This window comes from Agelaius phoeniceus, chromosome 7, assembly GCF_051311805.1.
Source record: "Agelaius phoeniceus isolate bAgePho1 chromosome 7, bAgePho1.hap1, whole genome shotgun sequence".
Classification (NCBI taxonomy): Eukaryota; Metazoa; Chordata; class Aves; order Passeriformes; family Icteridae; genus Agelaius; species Agelaius phoeniceus.
In genome coordinates, this window is record NC_135271.1 from 25,544,334 (window position 1) to 25,560,389 (window position 16,056).

The 16,056-nt window shown below is 40.2% G+C and overlaps 1 protein-coding gene across 4 annotated transcripts in view; it reads right to left on the reverse strand.

Annotated features, from left to right (window-relative positions):
• Positions 1-16,056, reverse strand: part of PARD3B (par-3 family cell polarity regulator beta) — a 392,348-nt gene that overhangs the window by 65,866 nt on the left and 310,426 nt on the right. For all 4 annotated transcript variants that reach the window (XM_077181321.1, XM_077181319.1, XM_077181318.1 and 1 more), the window contains one exon: positions 15,652-15,948. In XM_077181321.1, the coding sequence (XP_077037436.1) occupies positions 15,652-15,948 (297 nt within the window). The remainder of the gene's footprint in view (positions 1-15,651; positions 15,949-16,056) is intronic.

The window sequence follows — 16,056 nt, forward strand, 5'->3', positions numbered from 1 at the left end:
TTCATACAAGTTAACCTAATTTAACAATGACATTCAGGACACTAAAGCAATACTTACATGGCAGCATTTTAAAGCGCAAATGCCCTCATCCCACCACAGATCTAGAATATTTCTAGCAGTAAATTATTTCCATGGTTTCCCTGCATGTATCTCCTTGAAGATAACCAAGAAATTCAACTTTCCCTGAAACTCTTGTAATTTTTCCAACCCAAGTTTATTCTTCTGCACAGATAAATATTTCCACCATTCTATAAGAGAACATCCTGTCACTGTTCAAATCCTTAATTTTTTCTCTTCTAAAATCTTTTAATCTGCTTTTCCCCTCCCCCCAAAGGATGTTTTGTTTATTTTTGTTATTCCTTCTTCTTTCCTTGTCTCCATTATTTCCTCACCTCTTCCCTGAGATTCCAGGGGTTTTAATTTTTTTTTAATATATATTTTTTTTCCTTGAGCTCTTGTGAAACCCTGACCTGCTTACAGAGGGCAACTCACAGAGCTTAAGGGCTAATGTTTTACCCCCTACTCACCATTGTGGATCTGGCTGCAGTCATCAGTAACTAGAATTCATCATCATCAATGGATTTTCAGTGACAGGCACTGTATTTGCTCAGATAATGGCCCCATATATTGCCTTTGAAATGAGGGTGTGACCACTACTTAGGATATTCTCAGGAGTCAGTAAATGGCATTGCTGCCGGTCATGTTTGCTTCATGTTTTGAAAGCAGAGCTGCAGAAAAGCAAGCTTTGAAGTTTTGGGGTGCTTTGGATGGTACAGTGCTCTCAGGATACACCAATGTTAACCAAAACACATCACGCTGGGACTGGAGCAGGCCACTGGCCAGCTGGTTTGACTGCAGGGGAAGAACCCGCAGAGGCTGCCTCTGAAACTGTCCTTGCAATAGGAACAGATGTATAATCCATAGACAGTCCTGTGCCCATGCAAAGCAGAGCAATGGAATCAGTAAAAGCAGGTGGGGGAGCACAAGATAATATGGAAACAACACTGGTCCAAAGGATGCCTGACAATGATACTTGATGTTTTAGGAAGGAAGCAAACATAACATGCCCACACAGGCTGCGAAGACAAATCCAGAGTCTGTGAGGCCTCAATGCTGTTTAAAGTCACTGTGGACAGAATATACACTTCTTTATGAAGAAGAACTAACAACCTGATAGAGCTATTGGACAATAGGACCAAGCTGCTTTGGTGTCAGGTAACTAACTGTAAAGAGTATGCACTGAACACCTGCGAGACGCAGCCTGCAAAATTACTATTTCTGGTGTGGGATAAACATCCCTTCACTTCCCCAGTTGTCAACTTTATAAGCTTGCCAACCATTACAAATGGGGATCACAGCCTCCATTCCTGAAGCAGGAATAGTTGGGTATGCTGAATCAAGTCCAGGTCTGTACACGTGTCCCACCAAGAGAGAGGAAAGCAAGCTAGCCCAATGAAAGAAAGAGTGCTTCCATCTGTTGCATTTTTCCTGCAATGAGCAAAGTTAAAACCCCATGGATGTGTCCTATCTCTAACTTAAGCACATTGACCATAAGATTTTTCCTTCCCTCATTTTTCTGCATTCAAGTATGTCCTCCACTAATGAACCAAACTACCCTTTTTCCTCCCCATCTAATTCACTGCTCCCCATGGGATAGCCACTAAATTTGATTCATGAATACAGTACATTTACAGGCAAAACTGGGAACACAGAAACCCCCTCCCCATCACATCTCTCTTCAAGAGGGAGTTTGAGACACATCAAACAAAGAAGCCTCAAATCTTCTGGCATACAGCTTAGAAATTGGAATGTAATTTCCATTCTGTATCTCTTGCTTCATTACAGAAGATATGGTCCCTAAAACAGGCAATTTGCTTTGGCCAGTAATGTTTAAGGTGCTAGCTTTCAGTTTTGTTTTTCTGTAGATTCCACACTGCAGCAGGCAGCTTCCCTCCCTCCAGTCCTGACCCCAAGCCCAGCTGCAGAGTGAAGATATCTAAAGGATTCAGGCAGCTGCAGAAAATGCAGGACTCCGGCTCTTGGGCCTCATCTGTGTTTCACTCCTTTCACATCCATCTGGATTTGACAAAGTCATGCTTATCAGTTAGATCAGCAGCAGATAGTCTCCTATCTGTGTTGTGGTGCAGAATTAGGTCAGAAGAGCATTCTGCCAGCTTGTGTTTTGCTGTTTAATCTGGCATAAGTAGTTGTGGAGACAGCAATAAAGAACATCTCATCACACAAACCACATTCTTCACCCCCTAATCCTGGTCAATTTTCCGACTTTGTGAGGAAAATGCCATAAAAATCACACACTACTACTATTTAACTGCCTATTCCAAGAGCATAAATTTTTGAGAATGCAAGTGAGGCCAGGAGGCAAGTTTATTTTATGAAAATATATCACGTGCAAAGGCAAATGGAATGTTATAAAAATAAAGTCTGAAGAATAGTAGTTCTTAAGTTTTAAGTTGTCTTCTTCTGTGATGCCATAGCTGGGTCTTCCAGCCGGCCTCACCAGATGGCCACGTTGGCCACCATCAGAATAGCAGTCTGGAAACAAGTGCCCTACAGCCTTGCCTGAGCATCTTGGCTGGAATACACTCTGAGGCAGCAGTTCTGTACTCACAACTCAGAGATATTCCCAGTGCGCTTGCTTAAGAATTCTTGAAATTTGTGAAGAGATTAAAGCCAAACTTCTGGTCCAGGACAGGTCAGGGAAAATAACAGAATGTTAGCTACTAGCTTTTAAATTGTAATTGTCACTTTTCACAGTAAAAACAACCCTTCCCCATACCAGCACACAGCATGAAAATCTGCTCAAAAATAGTAATCATAAAGAAAAAAAAGGATTTTTCTCTTAAACAGTAGGTAAGTTCAGCTGCAGAGTGTTTCAGCAGCTACATACAATTTTTTGTTTCATGGAAGCTGTACAACCATTCCTCCTCTTACATACAACTCTGCAAACCAGTGTGTTAGTGATGCTTTTGCAAAGAGGGTTTGACAACAATAGAGAGTCCCCAGCCTGCTAAATAAGAAGTGACAACTCCATTTGAAAGCTGTCTCTGGATGTGTTTTATGTGCAGAAATTATCTGTGACAGTTCAGATCAAAATAGAGTTTTCATTTCATGTGGGAGGTAAATGGACGATAGAATGGGTTACTTTAAATGCTGCAGTCTAGTCCAATTAATGTTTCAGACTTTTCTGTATTCTGTGCTCTAAACTTTGGGGTAAAAAAAGTAAAAATCATTTGTCTATAGCATGATGTAAAGAACAGGCCAAAAGGTAATAAAAGCGTTTAACAAAAACAGTCATGCAGACGTATGGCAGAAATGCTCAAATTTCAGTAACCTGGCTGTGAAAATAATAAGTATAAAACAGAAAAGAAAATATCACTTCATTCTTCCAGGGAGAACCAGGTAGGGGAGTCAATTCTGATTTCCCATCTCAATCAGCAGAGATTTTGCCATTTACTTTGATGGAAACAGGACTTGCATATCAGTTTTCTCTCTGAGCAGCAGACACAAATCCACATGCTATTATTTGCTTTTCAGATTGTGCAACATAAATTTACAATTTCTGGCTTATGTAACTATACAAATGACATAATTTGTACTTTAAAAAAATGTCAAATCCAAGGTGTTCACATTTGTTACCTGTAAATCTATCAGTTGTTCTCTGACTCATTTTAAAGAAACATGTTTCCTTAAAGGTTTGGACCTACTGCTGTGTTACTCAAGCACACCAGTGGCCATGGTGGGAACTGTGCTGATGCAGTGCCTGTATCTTTCTAAATATCTTTCTCAAAATTGGTGGGGAAAGCAGTAATTCATGCATGGCCTTTTAGATGTAAACCTTAAGTACTGTTAGTAGAAAAGGTATGGACCCAAAAGTGAGTGATCTCATCCCAAACAAGGGCCCACGATTCTTACATAATCTATTTTGTTTATGCCATGCTTTAAACAATGCATATTTTGATCTTTTCTGAGAAAAAGCATTTTTCTTGGCATGATTTTCAATTTCCACCCACTTGGAAGAGCAGGTGTCTTTGTGTATCATTGCTCAACACTGGGAATAAAGAAAACGTTTTAAAAACACATTAAAATTGTTTTCCTGAAGTCAAGGAATATTAATTTAAGGTTCTATGGGCATTAAAAAAGAACAGACCAGTCACTTTAATTGCACTGAGCTACGAGAAACACTAACTGAGACAAAGCATTCGAAAGATATGAGACCTCAGTATCTAGCGGCCAAAGACTGAACACTGGTAATCTTATTCCTCAGAGGCGAGTTTTAACACAAAAGAGAAATTAACATCTATCTATGCACTAGAGTCTGGAAAAGAAAAACAACAGAACAATGAAGCTGCTCAGACATCTGGTATATTTGCCACAGCTAATAGTAATGAGATAGTGGGCAGAGTGCAGATTAAAGGCAAAAAGGTATGAAAGAACACTTCTTTCAGAAGCCACACAGACATTGAAAAAATGCCTGTAGTCAGACTAATGAGTCTAAATTTTGGGAGGGATTCTCAAGCCCTATCACGTTTAGATTGATAATATATTTGTTACAGCATTCAAAGAAAGAGAATGAGACTTCTGCTTATTCACTTTTGGAGCCAGAACATGTCACTTAGAGCACAAGACTTTTCAAGCTCTGTAGTAAGGAGGTCAAAGCATCACCACCGATGCAGACAGTGGTATTTACAGAGAAAAGGAGGAAAAGATCAATCCCTTCCCCCAGTCCCCTTTACTCTCCCTTTCTGAAGCAGCTGCTGCTTAAACATTGCCATTGTATACAGAGCCACAGAATAATTGCCTCCTGGTTTGTTTTTTGGTTTCCTTTTTTTTTTTTTTTTTAAATCAGGAACAGCAGATGATGTTAAAGGAAGAAAACAATACGTTATTCAGGTGAAGGACTACAGACTGCTTGTCATTTGTGTACTACCAATCAATAACAACTAGGAACAGGTCTATTGCTCTGATGCTGTTCCCCAACCCTCCTCCACAGCCTCACACCCTTTTGCCACATTATGGAAGTTTCTGCTGACATGTAAAGCAGGGATTGCAGCCAGAAGAGGCCTCCTCTGACATGACCCGAGAGCAGAGCAGAAGCAGCCCAGGTCCCCTGGTCTGCAGCACACTTCCAGCACATAAGTGCTCAGTTAAAGCAATCCTTTCAGACAGTTATTGAGCACGATGGTGACTCAGGCATAGAAAACAGCTGCCCCCTCCCTGCCTCTCCACAGGACTCATCATGTTTTATTGTGCTTCCATTCCTCTGAAGATGCCTTGGTGCTTACTTTTCAATTGCCAGGCCATGTACAACACTTGCATTAGAAACATGTTCCACGCTTAAACTTACATGCCAGTCTCAAAATAATTGTTTTATATGCATTTATGTAAATACCACAATTATAATTTACAGTTTTGTCCCATTTACAAGGTAATAACCATATGCAGGACTAAGCAGGCATCTAAGCCTAAGGGCAGAAGTGTTTATAACAGATAAACTCCATGGCTGAAGGACATGTTCCAGCTAATACTGGTTTGAGAAGAAATGCCCCTAAGATACTATTATGCTGAAAAAAATTATTTAAGATTAAAATTAAGTGATTGGAGGCATTAAACCATAAATATGGGTCAAAGACTGAATGATAAGATGTTGTTTGAAATTTTAAAACATTAGTTGTCACTTCCTTATTCCTCCTTACTGCTACCAAGTCCCTGGAGGGAGGGGGCTAACAACCTCCCAGAGTGCATGTTCAGCAGAGGAATGTGACACTGCAAAACTGTCACACTGACCTGCTGGTCCACAGGCAGGAAACTGGAGAGAAACTAGGAGAAAAATAAATTAAGAGAACATTTATTGCTCTACAAGCACGTTATATTTATTGCAATTTTAGCACTTCCTAGAGGTATCTCACACTTACTCCTCTTGCATCTTTTTTATTGTGGGCTGTTTCTTTGTTTTTCTCCACTTCACTTTAGTGGAAAGGAAAAATGATGGCAGCTACCTGTTTTGCAGGCAACTGAAGAGTATAAAATCTTTCATGCAATAACCCTTCACTGCTTGCTAAAAATGCCCTCCAGACATCAAGGACAAGTTAGTGATAAAAAGAGATAACCAGTGTGGCTATCTGAAACAACATGGTTTTCTCATGTCTCTCTGTCCTAATGAAAGACCTCTCAGGTGCAGACCACGGTGTAGTTGAAGACAAGTTGTTTCTTTCATTTTCTATGAGAGTCTAACATGACTCTCCACAAAGCAGTCACAATTCTCTTAGACCATCCCAAGATCAATACTGATACCTTGATCAATGTCAACAAATGCCCTGCTGCTGCATGACCTGCCAGAGAAGCAGCTCCTTAGCCACAGTACACGTGGGCTCCAGATGGTGCCAGGTCCCCTTGTGGGAATGCAAGGGCAGTCACAGGGGTTCAGAGTATATACCAACTTAACTACATCAGAAGACTCGAGCTGATGAAACAATAAACTATTTCTTGGCTTACTATGACCCCTTGGATTACTGTCTGTGCTAGTGGATTTGTGATCATGGACTGAAAAACAGCACGTTTTAGAGTTTGTCATTGACTGTACACTCTGCACAGCTGTCAGACAATAATCACAATTATTGTCTTTTTATTCAGCATCCTGTTGCCTATTAAGTCATTTCCATCACATCTCATCATTCTTCCCAATATTTCTGCTAGCACAATATTGAGTGATTTTCAGCTTTTCTAACAACAACAGTTTTTACAGTTTTCTGCTAATCAAAAGATTGGTTCATGCTTTTGCCTATCCTTTCTGTCAACAATGTTGCCAACTAAGTGCTTGGGTAACTATTTGCCCCTGGCGTCTTGACACAAACAGGGAACAAGATCATGGATAATTTTTAGGAGCAGTCATTTTATCCTGCAATTAGATGCTTGAAACTTCCAGGAGAAGATTCCCACTGATTCATTCCGAAGTCAGATCTGTGCCCTCTTTAGACCTTTTTTATCTTATTATGCTGCAATTAGTAGTAAAATTTTCAAGATCTGCTGATGTAAACTCCAGGTGAACTGGGACTGCAGAAAAATCAGTATACAGTAAGAATTTCCTACATCTTATGGATACATAGAGATGGCAATAATTTCTACTGTGAGGCTTTCACTACACAGTTAAGCTGTATGAGTACCACACACTGCTGAGCACTTTGCCTGGACATGAACAGCCATGCTGAAAACCCTACCAGAGTTCCTGCATTGTTCCTGGTGGCAGCAGAACCTGGCAATGCTGGTGGATCTGAGGAGCACCCCAGGGCTCCCTGTGCTGCAGCCTTCTCACTGGGTGTAAGCAGCTTTCCTGGGGATCTAGGAAAACCAATTTATTTGAGCATGTATGAGAAATTGTGAGACGCTGCTTGAAGACTCTCAGGGCTCTGTTATGCTTCTCACTGCTTAATTAGGAGGAAGGCTGGGAATTGCTTTAACTGTAACTCAGGGGAACCTGTCAGCACAGGTCTCACTGACCTTACATAACCTCAAGCAGAAGTATAGACACTGAAAAAAATTCTCATGACTCCAGTGAGTCCATTCTCCCTGTCACATATAAGAGTTACTTCTCCACCCTTACTGAACAGGTATCACTACTCTCTTTACTGGACTCACTCAACATTTTGAAGCAGTCCAGTGATAACTCTTTTTTCTTCTTTCTCCAAATGTAATCCTTTGTTCATACTTTTAGACTTGGGGGAAATGATTCTTGTGTTCCACTAAACTTTGACTACTTTTCAGAATAGTTTGATCACTACTTTATCTCAATGAAGTGGAAAGTCAAGAAAGAGCCTGCTGTGAGCTTACACCCATCACCTGGAGTGTGAACATACAGGTGCTAATACACATGAACAGGCTCCTCATGGTCAAACTCCTCCACCTCCAAAATAGACACATTCATTCACAGACTTAAAAGTCAAGCATAAAAAACCCCACACCCTCACCTTCAGTTTTACTAAACCAAGATTATCTCTACAATGAAAGAAAGAATCCCCCTTTTTCCTATTTAACTAGTAGCAGCTAGGGAAAAAATGTAGGAGAGGATTTTTCTGAAAGTCATGATTTTGGATAGAGTGTGAGGTCCCAGAGGTCAGCAACCCAGATTCATCTTACAGTGGGCTACACAGCAAAGCTTGCACAAGGCCAAGTCATCAGGGTTTTTCTCTGAACTACTTGCATATCCAGAAGCTAGGAGATCGTATGGCAAAATGAGTATGTCAAGAAGCTGGGGAGACAACGGGAGATGGTTAATAAAAAGATTGGGAACTGGGCTGAGAGAAAGGGAAAACAAAAGAAAAACAAACAGTTTCTTGGCAAAGGACTTGCTGGAAGGACAAGCCTCACAACTGTGAGAAGCATAATGACCTTCTGCTTGTTTCTCTTCAGTCAGGGAAATGGGACTAGGCTCACATTCATCATTTAACCAGAACTGCAGTACAGAATAAACCTGACTCAAACATACTTCCTTTTCTTTTTTTTCTCCTTAGCTAGAGCAACTCTGCAAGGCTAATGATGGGGCCAAAGAGACCCATTCTGACAGAAGACAACCTGGAGCAATGAAAAGCTGGGTATTTTGAAAACCCTGAACTGTATGAAATACAACAGACTACTGGAGAGTAGAAAAGAGAAAGGGAAAACAGAATCACATCAGACTTAATCATGTCCCCTACACTTTAATTAAAGTAAGACTTAACAGTTTTATTTAAGATTACCAAATTCTCAGAGGAAATGCATTTCTCTCTATGTACTGCTACCAGAAAACTGTTAACTTGGAAGAAGAAAACACAGTACACAATGCTACTACCCATCCATCCTGTGGTATCCACTAAGATAACACCTTCTCTGTATTCACTAAGTCTTCTCAGTATCCACTAAGATAACACCTTCACCTTCTCTGTTAAAAGAAAATGTCTAGATACATTGCTTGTCTACTAAATGGGAATACCAAATGCTATTAGGGTTTGCACTTTCAGTATGGAAGTGGCTGGCCTATAAACAAGATTTTAACAGCTTCTCTATTAAACAACTCAGTTTAATTAATCGTCAGCCATTAACCCTTCATTTAAAATGCCAGTTACAAAATCTTAATTTTGCACATTATCAGCTGGTTCACAAATAGCTATCTATAAGCAGAAGTGTAATGATCTTCCTCTCTCTTTCTTGGAGCTTTATAGTCAACCTTACGGTCAATTCTGGCTTCTTAATTAACCACACACACATATTAGCATTTAAAATCAAATGGTGTTTTGTTAAAAAAATTGCACAGAGAAAAGTTAATATCATTCTGCTGCTGGTTAGAGAGGCAAGCATGAGCTTTTGGTCAAATTATATCCTGCACAAAACAGAATTTAGCATCTTCTGATCACACTAGGAAATACACAATGGCAGGAACACATGCAAGGCCATATGATTTCATTCCAGCTGCATGGACGATCTCACTTTGTCTTTATTTGTACATTTAAGAGGCTGACAACACCATCTGCATTTCACTACATCCTCTGCTATGGTCTCATCTTCCCAGTAACAGACCTGGCTTTCTCTTCAGGGACCTGACTTTTGCATTTGCATCCAAACGGCTGAAAGAATGGGACATTACCAGTATATATGCAGAATTAATGTAAAATAATTCCATAGAATAATATATCACATAAGAAAAGACAGAGCTGGAGGGAAAAACCCCAACCTAAACCTGAATGCCTAACACAGCTGCCAAAACTCAGGCTCCCCAGCATCTGCAGCAGAACACTCACAAGGGAGTTGTGGGAGTGCAGTATATAAAATTTTACACATCTGTCAATAAGTGAGGTGATCCAAATGCAAGCCCTAGCAGGCAGGATGCACGCAGGCAGATTTGTGACTATTCCTGACAGAATTTATTTCTGCTGAAGAATGCATGGCCTCAAACAAGCATGCACACATTACATGGCAGCAGCAGCAGTTTGATAACTTCCTTCTCCTTAGACACGCTCCAAAGTGCTCAGGGTCACCTGAGTTCCATGAAATCTGGGTTTTTGTGAGAAATGACTGATAGGGCTTGGGTGCCAAAGTTGGAAGATTTGGATGAGGAGTTCCTGGGAAAAAGCAGAGTGAACTCTAAACATTAAGTGATTTCGCTTGAATACTATCCACAGATTTTAAATTTTTTCCCCCATGTAGGTGGGAAATAAACTCAAGGCTTGTTTAAACATGTCTCCTCAGGCAGTCCAGTTACCCAACATTTCCCCTGATTGGCACAGTGAGTATGAAGCCTTTCTGAGGAAGAAAACAGCCAGTAGCATTAGGAGCAAAATACACAATACAAGTCTAACTCCAGTGGCACAGCCTACACTGAACTGGTGGCCAAAGGGCTTTCTGGACTACCCTGCTTCCAAGAGCAGGACAGCCCTACTGAGAGCCCCCAGAAACCATGGAATCTCTGCTGTACTGCCAATGCCACTCTAAATTTAACTTGTCAGAAATTTATCAGCCAGGACAGACAGTAAGTTGCCCAACACTACGTTTTCAGTTTTAACATTATGGGAAGCAGTGACCAGGTGACAGCCAAAGGTTCAGAAGGCCCTGTGGTATGTTTCAGAAAGAATAAATTCCAGAGGAATCAAAGGAGAGTCTTGGGATGTACAGTAGTTCATGTACAGTAGAAAAGGCACAGGTGATTTTAGGACAACAAGCAGAAGAGGCTCTAGGGTAAGAGAAACTATATACCTTGCTTGTACTTGTCAAACTTTGTAAATCAAAACATTCCAATGCATGACTATATTTCTCTTTCCACAGCAGTGCAAGGTACAGTGGCAAAGGGACATAGATATTACACAGCCTCATTCAATTTCCACCTTGCCTCCATGATATCCATCTCAAAGAATAATCTTCCCTGAGTAAAGGACCATCCATTCCTAGAGCAGTGGATTGCTTTTATGCTATTCACTGAGGAAAGGTTTGTAAATGGATGCACAATGAGCAATGCCCAAGGTGCCCTGAACTGAGAGCAAACTTCAGCTTCTGGCACATGAGACACACATGGCCAAATGCCACACCTGGGCAATCCCAGCTCACCCTTTTACAACAAATCCTTTTCTGTGCAGCTCGGGATTCCTATGGCTTTGGATTGAGAAGGATGGGAATGGCCCATACCTGCCCAAAAGACAAGCATTTAGTCTTTAAGTAAAAAATGCTTTTTTTGCTAAATTTTAAAACTCTGGACCCTTTTATACCCTCCTCTCTGGCTTACACATTGCTTACATTTGGCACTTGGTTCCTCAGGACATGCACAGCAATATCTTCCTTTGATCCTTTAGAGGGAGAGGCAGACTGCTTGGCATCTCTCTCCTCTCTCTGTCTGTTGACTCAGGCCAGCTCTGAGAGTGAGATGTGAGGGACACACAGGTATGGATTTAATTTTCCCATTTTCAACTTTGCATATTGCTCTACTGAGAATTCTGAAAGACTGCAAGTTGCCATAAGGGAACATTCATCCTGAAACAAGGAAGACCTATTTTTCAATTAATTAATTACCATTATAGAAATTAGGATCTTCCATAGTTGGCCCCCAAACAGCATCTCCAAAAAAACCAAAAAAAGCTGGATCAGACTTTGGGGCTTTGGACTTTACTCCTATGTAATAAAAGAGTTTTGTTTTTTATTGGTATTTTTTTAAACTGCAACAAGATACAGCTCTGAATCTATTCTTGCTAAACAAAGGAAAACTGTATTCGTTTTTGTCAGACCAGCACTTTGAAATTCCCCAAGATAAGTCACATAAATAAGTGAAGAATTATACTTGGCAATGAGTTTGGCATCAGACTTTAATGTTTCATAGTTCTGGGCTGAGAAAATAAGTTGAGCAAAGTCTCTAGAACCTTTCCAGAGATGTACTTGGGGTGTTTGGATATACTTGACAGCACCATCTTCACGGGAAGAAAAAAGACGAAATTGTTTATTCGAAATGCGAGAAAGGGTTTCACCGTGTGACATGCCTGACATTTAAGTGATTATAGTGTTGTGCATCTGCTCTTTTGGCTTTGGTCTGACACCTAGGCTCTGCCACGGTGCAGCTTAGCACTGTCATGGCACAGCCTTGATGACTAAACTCGGAGATGTGACTTACCACCCATTTCAGGAACATATGGGCCACAGATCACACAGCCTCTGCTGCAGGCTCGGAAAGGCACAGCGGCTCAGGCAAAGACCCTGTGAGTTCCCCAGCTGCACAAGGTGGCTGTGCAGGCTGCACCATCCTTAGGGATGCCATTTGCATTACAGAAAATTGTGGCTAATTAGAAATAAACAGAAAAATGCTTGATTTACAAAGAAATGTGTGATTTTGCCAGCTAATTTTTTTCCACTCTAACTTAAAATTCACAGAATACACTGATCATGCTAATGCTTTCCCTATATTCATTAATAAGGACAATTTACATTTATATAGCACCTCTCTTAGTTAAGAATTCCAAAGCTTTCAGCAAAATATACACAAAAAATTACTTCTATTTCACTGAATATAGTCATCGTTGGAATGAAAGTCAACAATTGTGAAGCAGTGCAGAAGAACATTACACAACAGTTGTAAATAAGACACAAAGCAAAGCCCCCAAAAACCCAAAGCAAAAAGCCCCTGAGATGCCAGATGCAACTGGAGGTAAATGGGACGTTAGTGCACAAAGAGCGATGTGAAGCAGATCTGTGTGTGCCCTGAGGAGCAGTGCTGGAGGCAGCAAACATACTTCATCCTGATTACAGCAACAGAGCCCATACATGTGCAGCCTGTTGCTTTCCTGCATGGTGAGGGACATTCTCAGCTTAAACTGTGAATCTACAGCAAAGAATGAACCAGGAATATGCAATGGATTCTGGTGATGAGAAAAGGGAAAGCATATGCAAAATGTGAACAGCTCTTTTCTGTCCACTAAGTTTCATACTTTTGCAAATGGCCTCCCATTTTTAAAAGGCATTAATTATGCTAATACATTATTCTGCAAAAATAATATAAAATAAAAATTAACTTCTTGTTTCAAACGATGAGTTTTGATTCTCAATCATAATGCTACATAATTGGAGCTCTCAGACCGAAATGAAGTAATCTATTCTCTCTGTGTTCAAATCCTCCTTCTATTCCTAGCCCCATTTACTTTAGTCACTGATTAAGTCTCCATGCACTATATTATAACTTGAGAGTCACATGTGGGAGAAAAAAACATTAATCTGAAGTAAAATTAACAGCAAAACTTTGAGAGAAAGCATGCATGTGCTAGCAAGAGCAAAGCATAAGTGTTTACATGACCAGTGTGTTGATAAATGTTCAGCCCCACAAACACAAAATAACCGTGGCTTGGCTTACAACCATCCATTATAACCCTTTCCCATCATTCTGAGGCAGACAAGGTAGTTTTCATACTTGACCCTTGGAAGCAGATTGTTTTCTTAATTAACGTGTTATCCAGGGATTTTTCTTGCCACATCTCTTTCTCCTTTCAATACTCTCCCTCTAGCACAGAAAGATTTCCTTGCCTGAAGTTGACACTTTATTCAACAACTGTTGGCTGAGACCTCACGACCCACTGCATAAATTCACATAGAATTATTCATGTTTGGCACATTTCTGCTGGTGAATAACAACACCATTTTGTCTCTCAGACAAAGAAAAGAAAGATTTAAAAAAAGAACAAAGACAGCCTAATAAGAATCTCGCATTTCCTATTTTTTTCCTAATCTGGTTACAAGCCTGAGAAATTCAACAAAGTGAAGTTGTGGACTGTTGGTCTTTCAGTACAGATGGAAGAGCCTCTCAAATGTGACTTCTGATCATGGGCTCAGCTATAAGGTAACTTTTCCTCCCTGCTTGATGTTTTGGGTTTAGTTTTTCCAACTGAGTTATGATGTTGCCATGCAATTACAGCTAAATCCACACTAAAATCCAGGATCCCAATACCAAATCCAAACTTGCTTGGTACTTCAATCTTGTTCCCATAGAAAGTCAAGAGTTCATTCAGTGTAGTCAAAACCACAATACAATCGATCTACTAGAAGAAGGCATTTCTTTTTTCTGCATGGAAAGACAAGCCTCATTTCAAAAGTGATGATACATTTAAATGTAAATCTATAAAATCCTATTAAAACTGAAATTACAAAGCAACTTTTATAATAATGTCTTACTCCAGCTGAGTTACATATATATATATATATATATATATATATATATATGTTCATATTTGGAGGATACACACACCTGAATTTAGACATCTTCCACTGGGAATTCTCAAATCTTGGTTTATTGAGTCAGCACAAACTTAGTTTCTGATCCCTTTACTACATGCAACTTTCGTTTGACTTCAGTTACAACTGCCTCAAGACTTTTCTAGTAAAGTGAAACCCCCTAGCTAGTAAAAAGCTGGGATCACTACCTCTTTTTTTATGCAGTAGGGGAGGAGTTAATGAGATGGAAGAAAAAAAAAAAAAAGCCCTGTCATTATGTTTGGAAAGAATTTTACCATACTGTATTTGGGTGAGAAAGAGAGAGATACTTGGCTCATTCCCTGCTATGAACATAGATTTACGTCAGAAAGTGTTTTATTATATTTATAAGTATTTATAACAATGACTCAGTAGATGTTTTTAAAGTACTATGATGCCACAAACTGGAAACACTCCTATATCTGTGCTGACATATTTCTCCAAAATTAACGAGTGTGGTATTACATGGCACGGATTGAGGCTATGGGGAGACACTACAGATTGTAACATGAACTCAAAGCATGTACAGTTCCTGAAGTCCCCCATGTCTGTCCTCTTCCTTTCACACAGACTTGCCCACACACTTGTACTTTGGTTTGAAAAAGCCAACATTGATATACTAATGCCACAAATGAAGTCTCATGTTCTTTTAGCCCCAAATTCCAGAAGTAACCAGTTTTAAAATCATCATAATGGTGGGTACTTATCAACTCAAAGGAATTTTTTGTTTTCTCTTTAACCCAGAAAAAAGCTTGACCAGCTTTCTTTAGTGCTGGAAGCTTGACAGTAAGGATTAAAAATTGTTCTTCCCTTCCCACTTAGTTATTGGAAAGGCTGTGAAAGGCAATCAGTCTTGTGGAGCCACACTTCACAGTCTGCATAAAAATGCCATGATTCTCAGTCCTCTCCCCAAACTAATTGAAAGTGTGTAATATCACGCAGCTGGGAAAATCTAAACCATAAACATATACAATATATCATGCTATCACACAAAACCTGTTACTAATAGACACTTGATGATCTACAGGATTGAAAGAGATCTGAAAACTGAGATTATTTTTGCTGCAGGGTAAGAACTTTTCCCGATTGAAAGAGGAAAAAAACACTCTTTCAGCAGTGCAGGAATTGGACTGCAGTCAGTTCATTCATTCTGTTTGTGAAATATGGACTTTTCTTTAATGATTTCTGTTTGACTGCTGTCTTGCTCAGATGCTCTGGGGTTACTGCTGCAGCAAATCTTGCTTTTGGTAAGAGGAAATTTATGGCTTTCTAGTCCGTAAATTCAGGGTTTTGGGCCATCAGAACAGTCCCATGTCTGACCCCCTGCTGAGGCCCAGGCTCCCTCCCCACCAAGCTGTCATTTTTTGTAATGCCAGGTGGCAATATTACCTGTCACCAGAAGTCTGTGGGTAGTGCTGCTTGTTTATTTTTGCATACAGTCCTTCCAAGTGCTCCCTCTCCATTGGTGCTGAGGAAGAATCCCGCAGATAAACAAAGGTTTCTCCGACTGCTGGTGATGAGGGTCTGTAGATGCTTCCTGGGGGATAAGCCTCACGGAAGTGGTTCACTCTGGCATAGTTTGGGTCCACCTCATCATCATCAATGTCAGGTCCTCCAGGACCAGCAGAAAAATCACTCAGGCCTCTCAGTTGCTTTTGCCGTAACTCCTGGTGCTTTGCACCAATCCTAACAATGAAAAGCAAAGAACAAATATAAAACAGGATCTGCTTTAACAGTAACCATCATGCAAATTTGAAACACCAACCCTGAACCCAACCATTTAAAGCTTTCAGT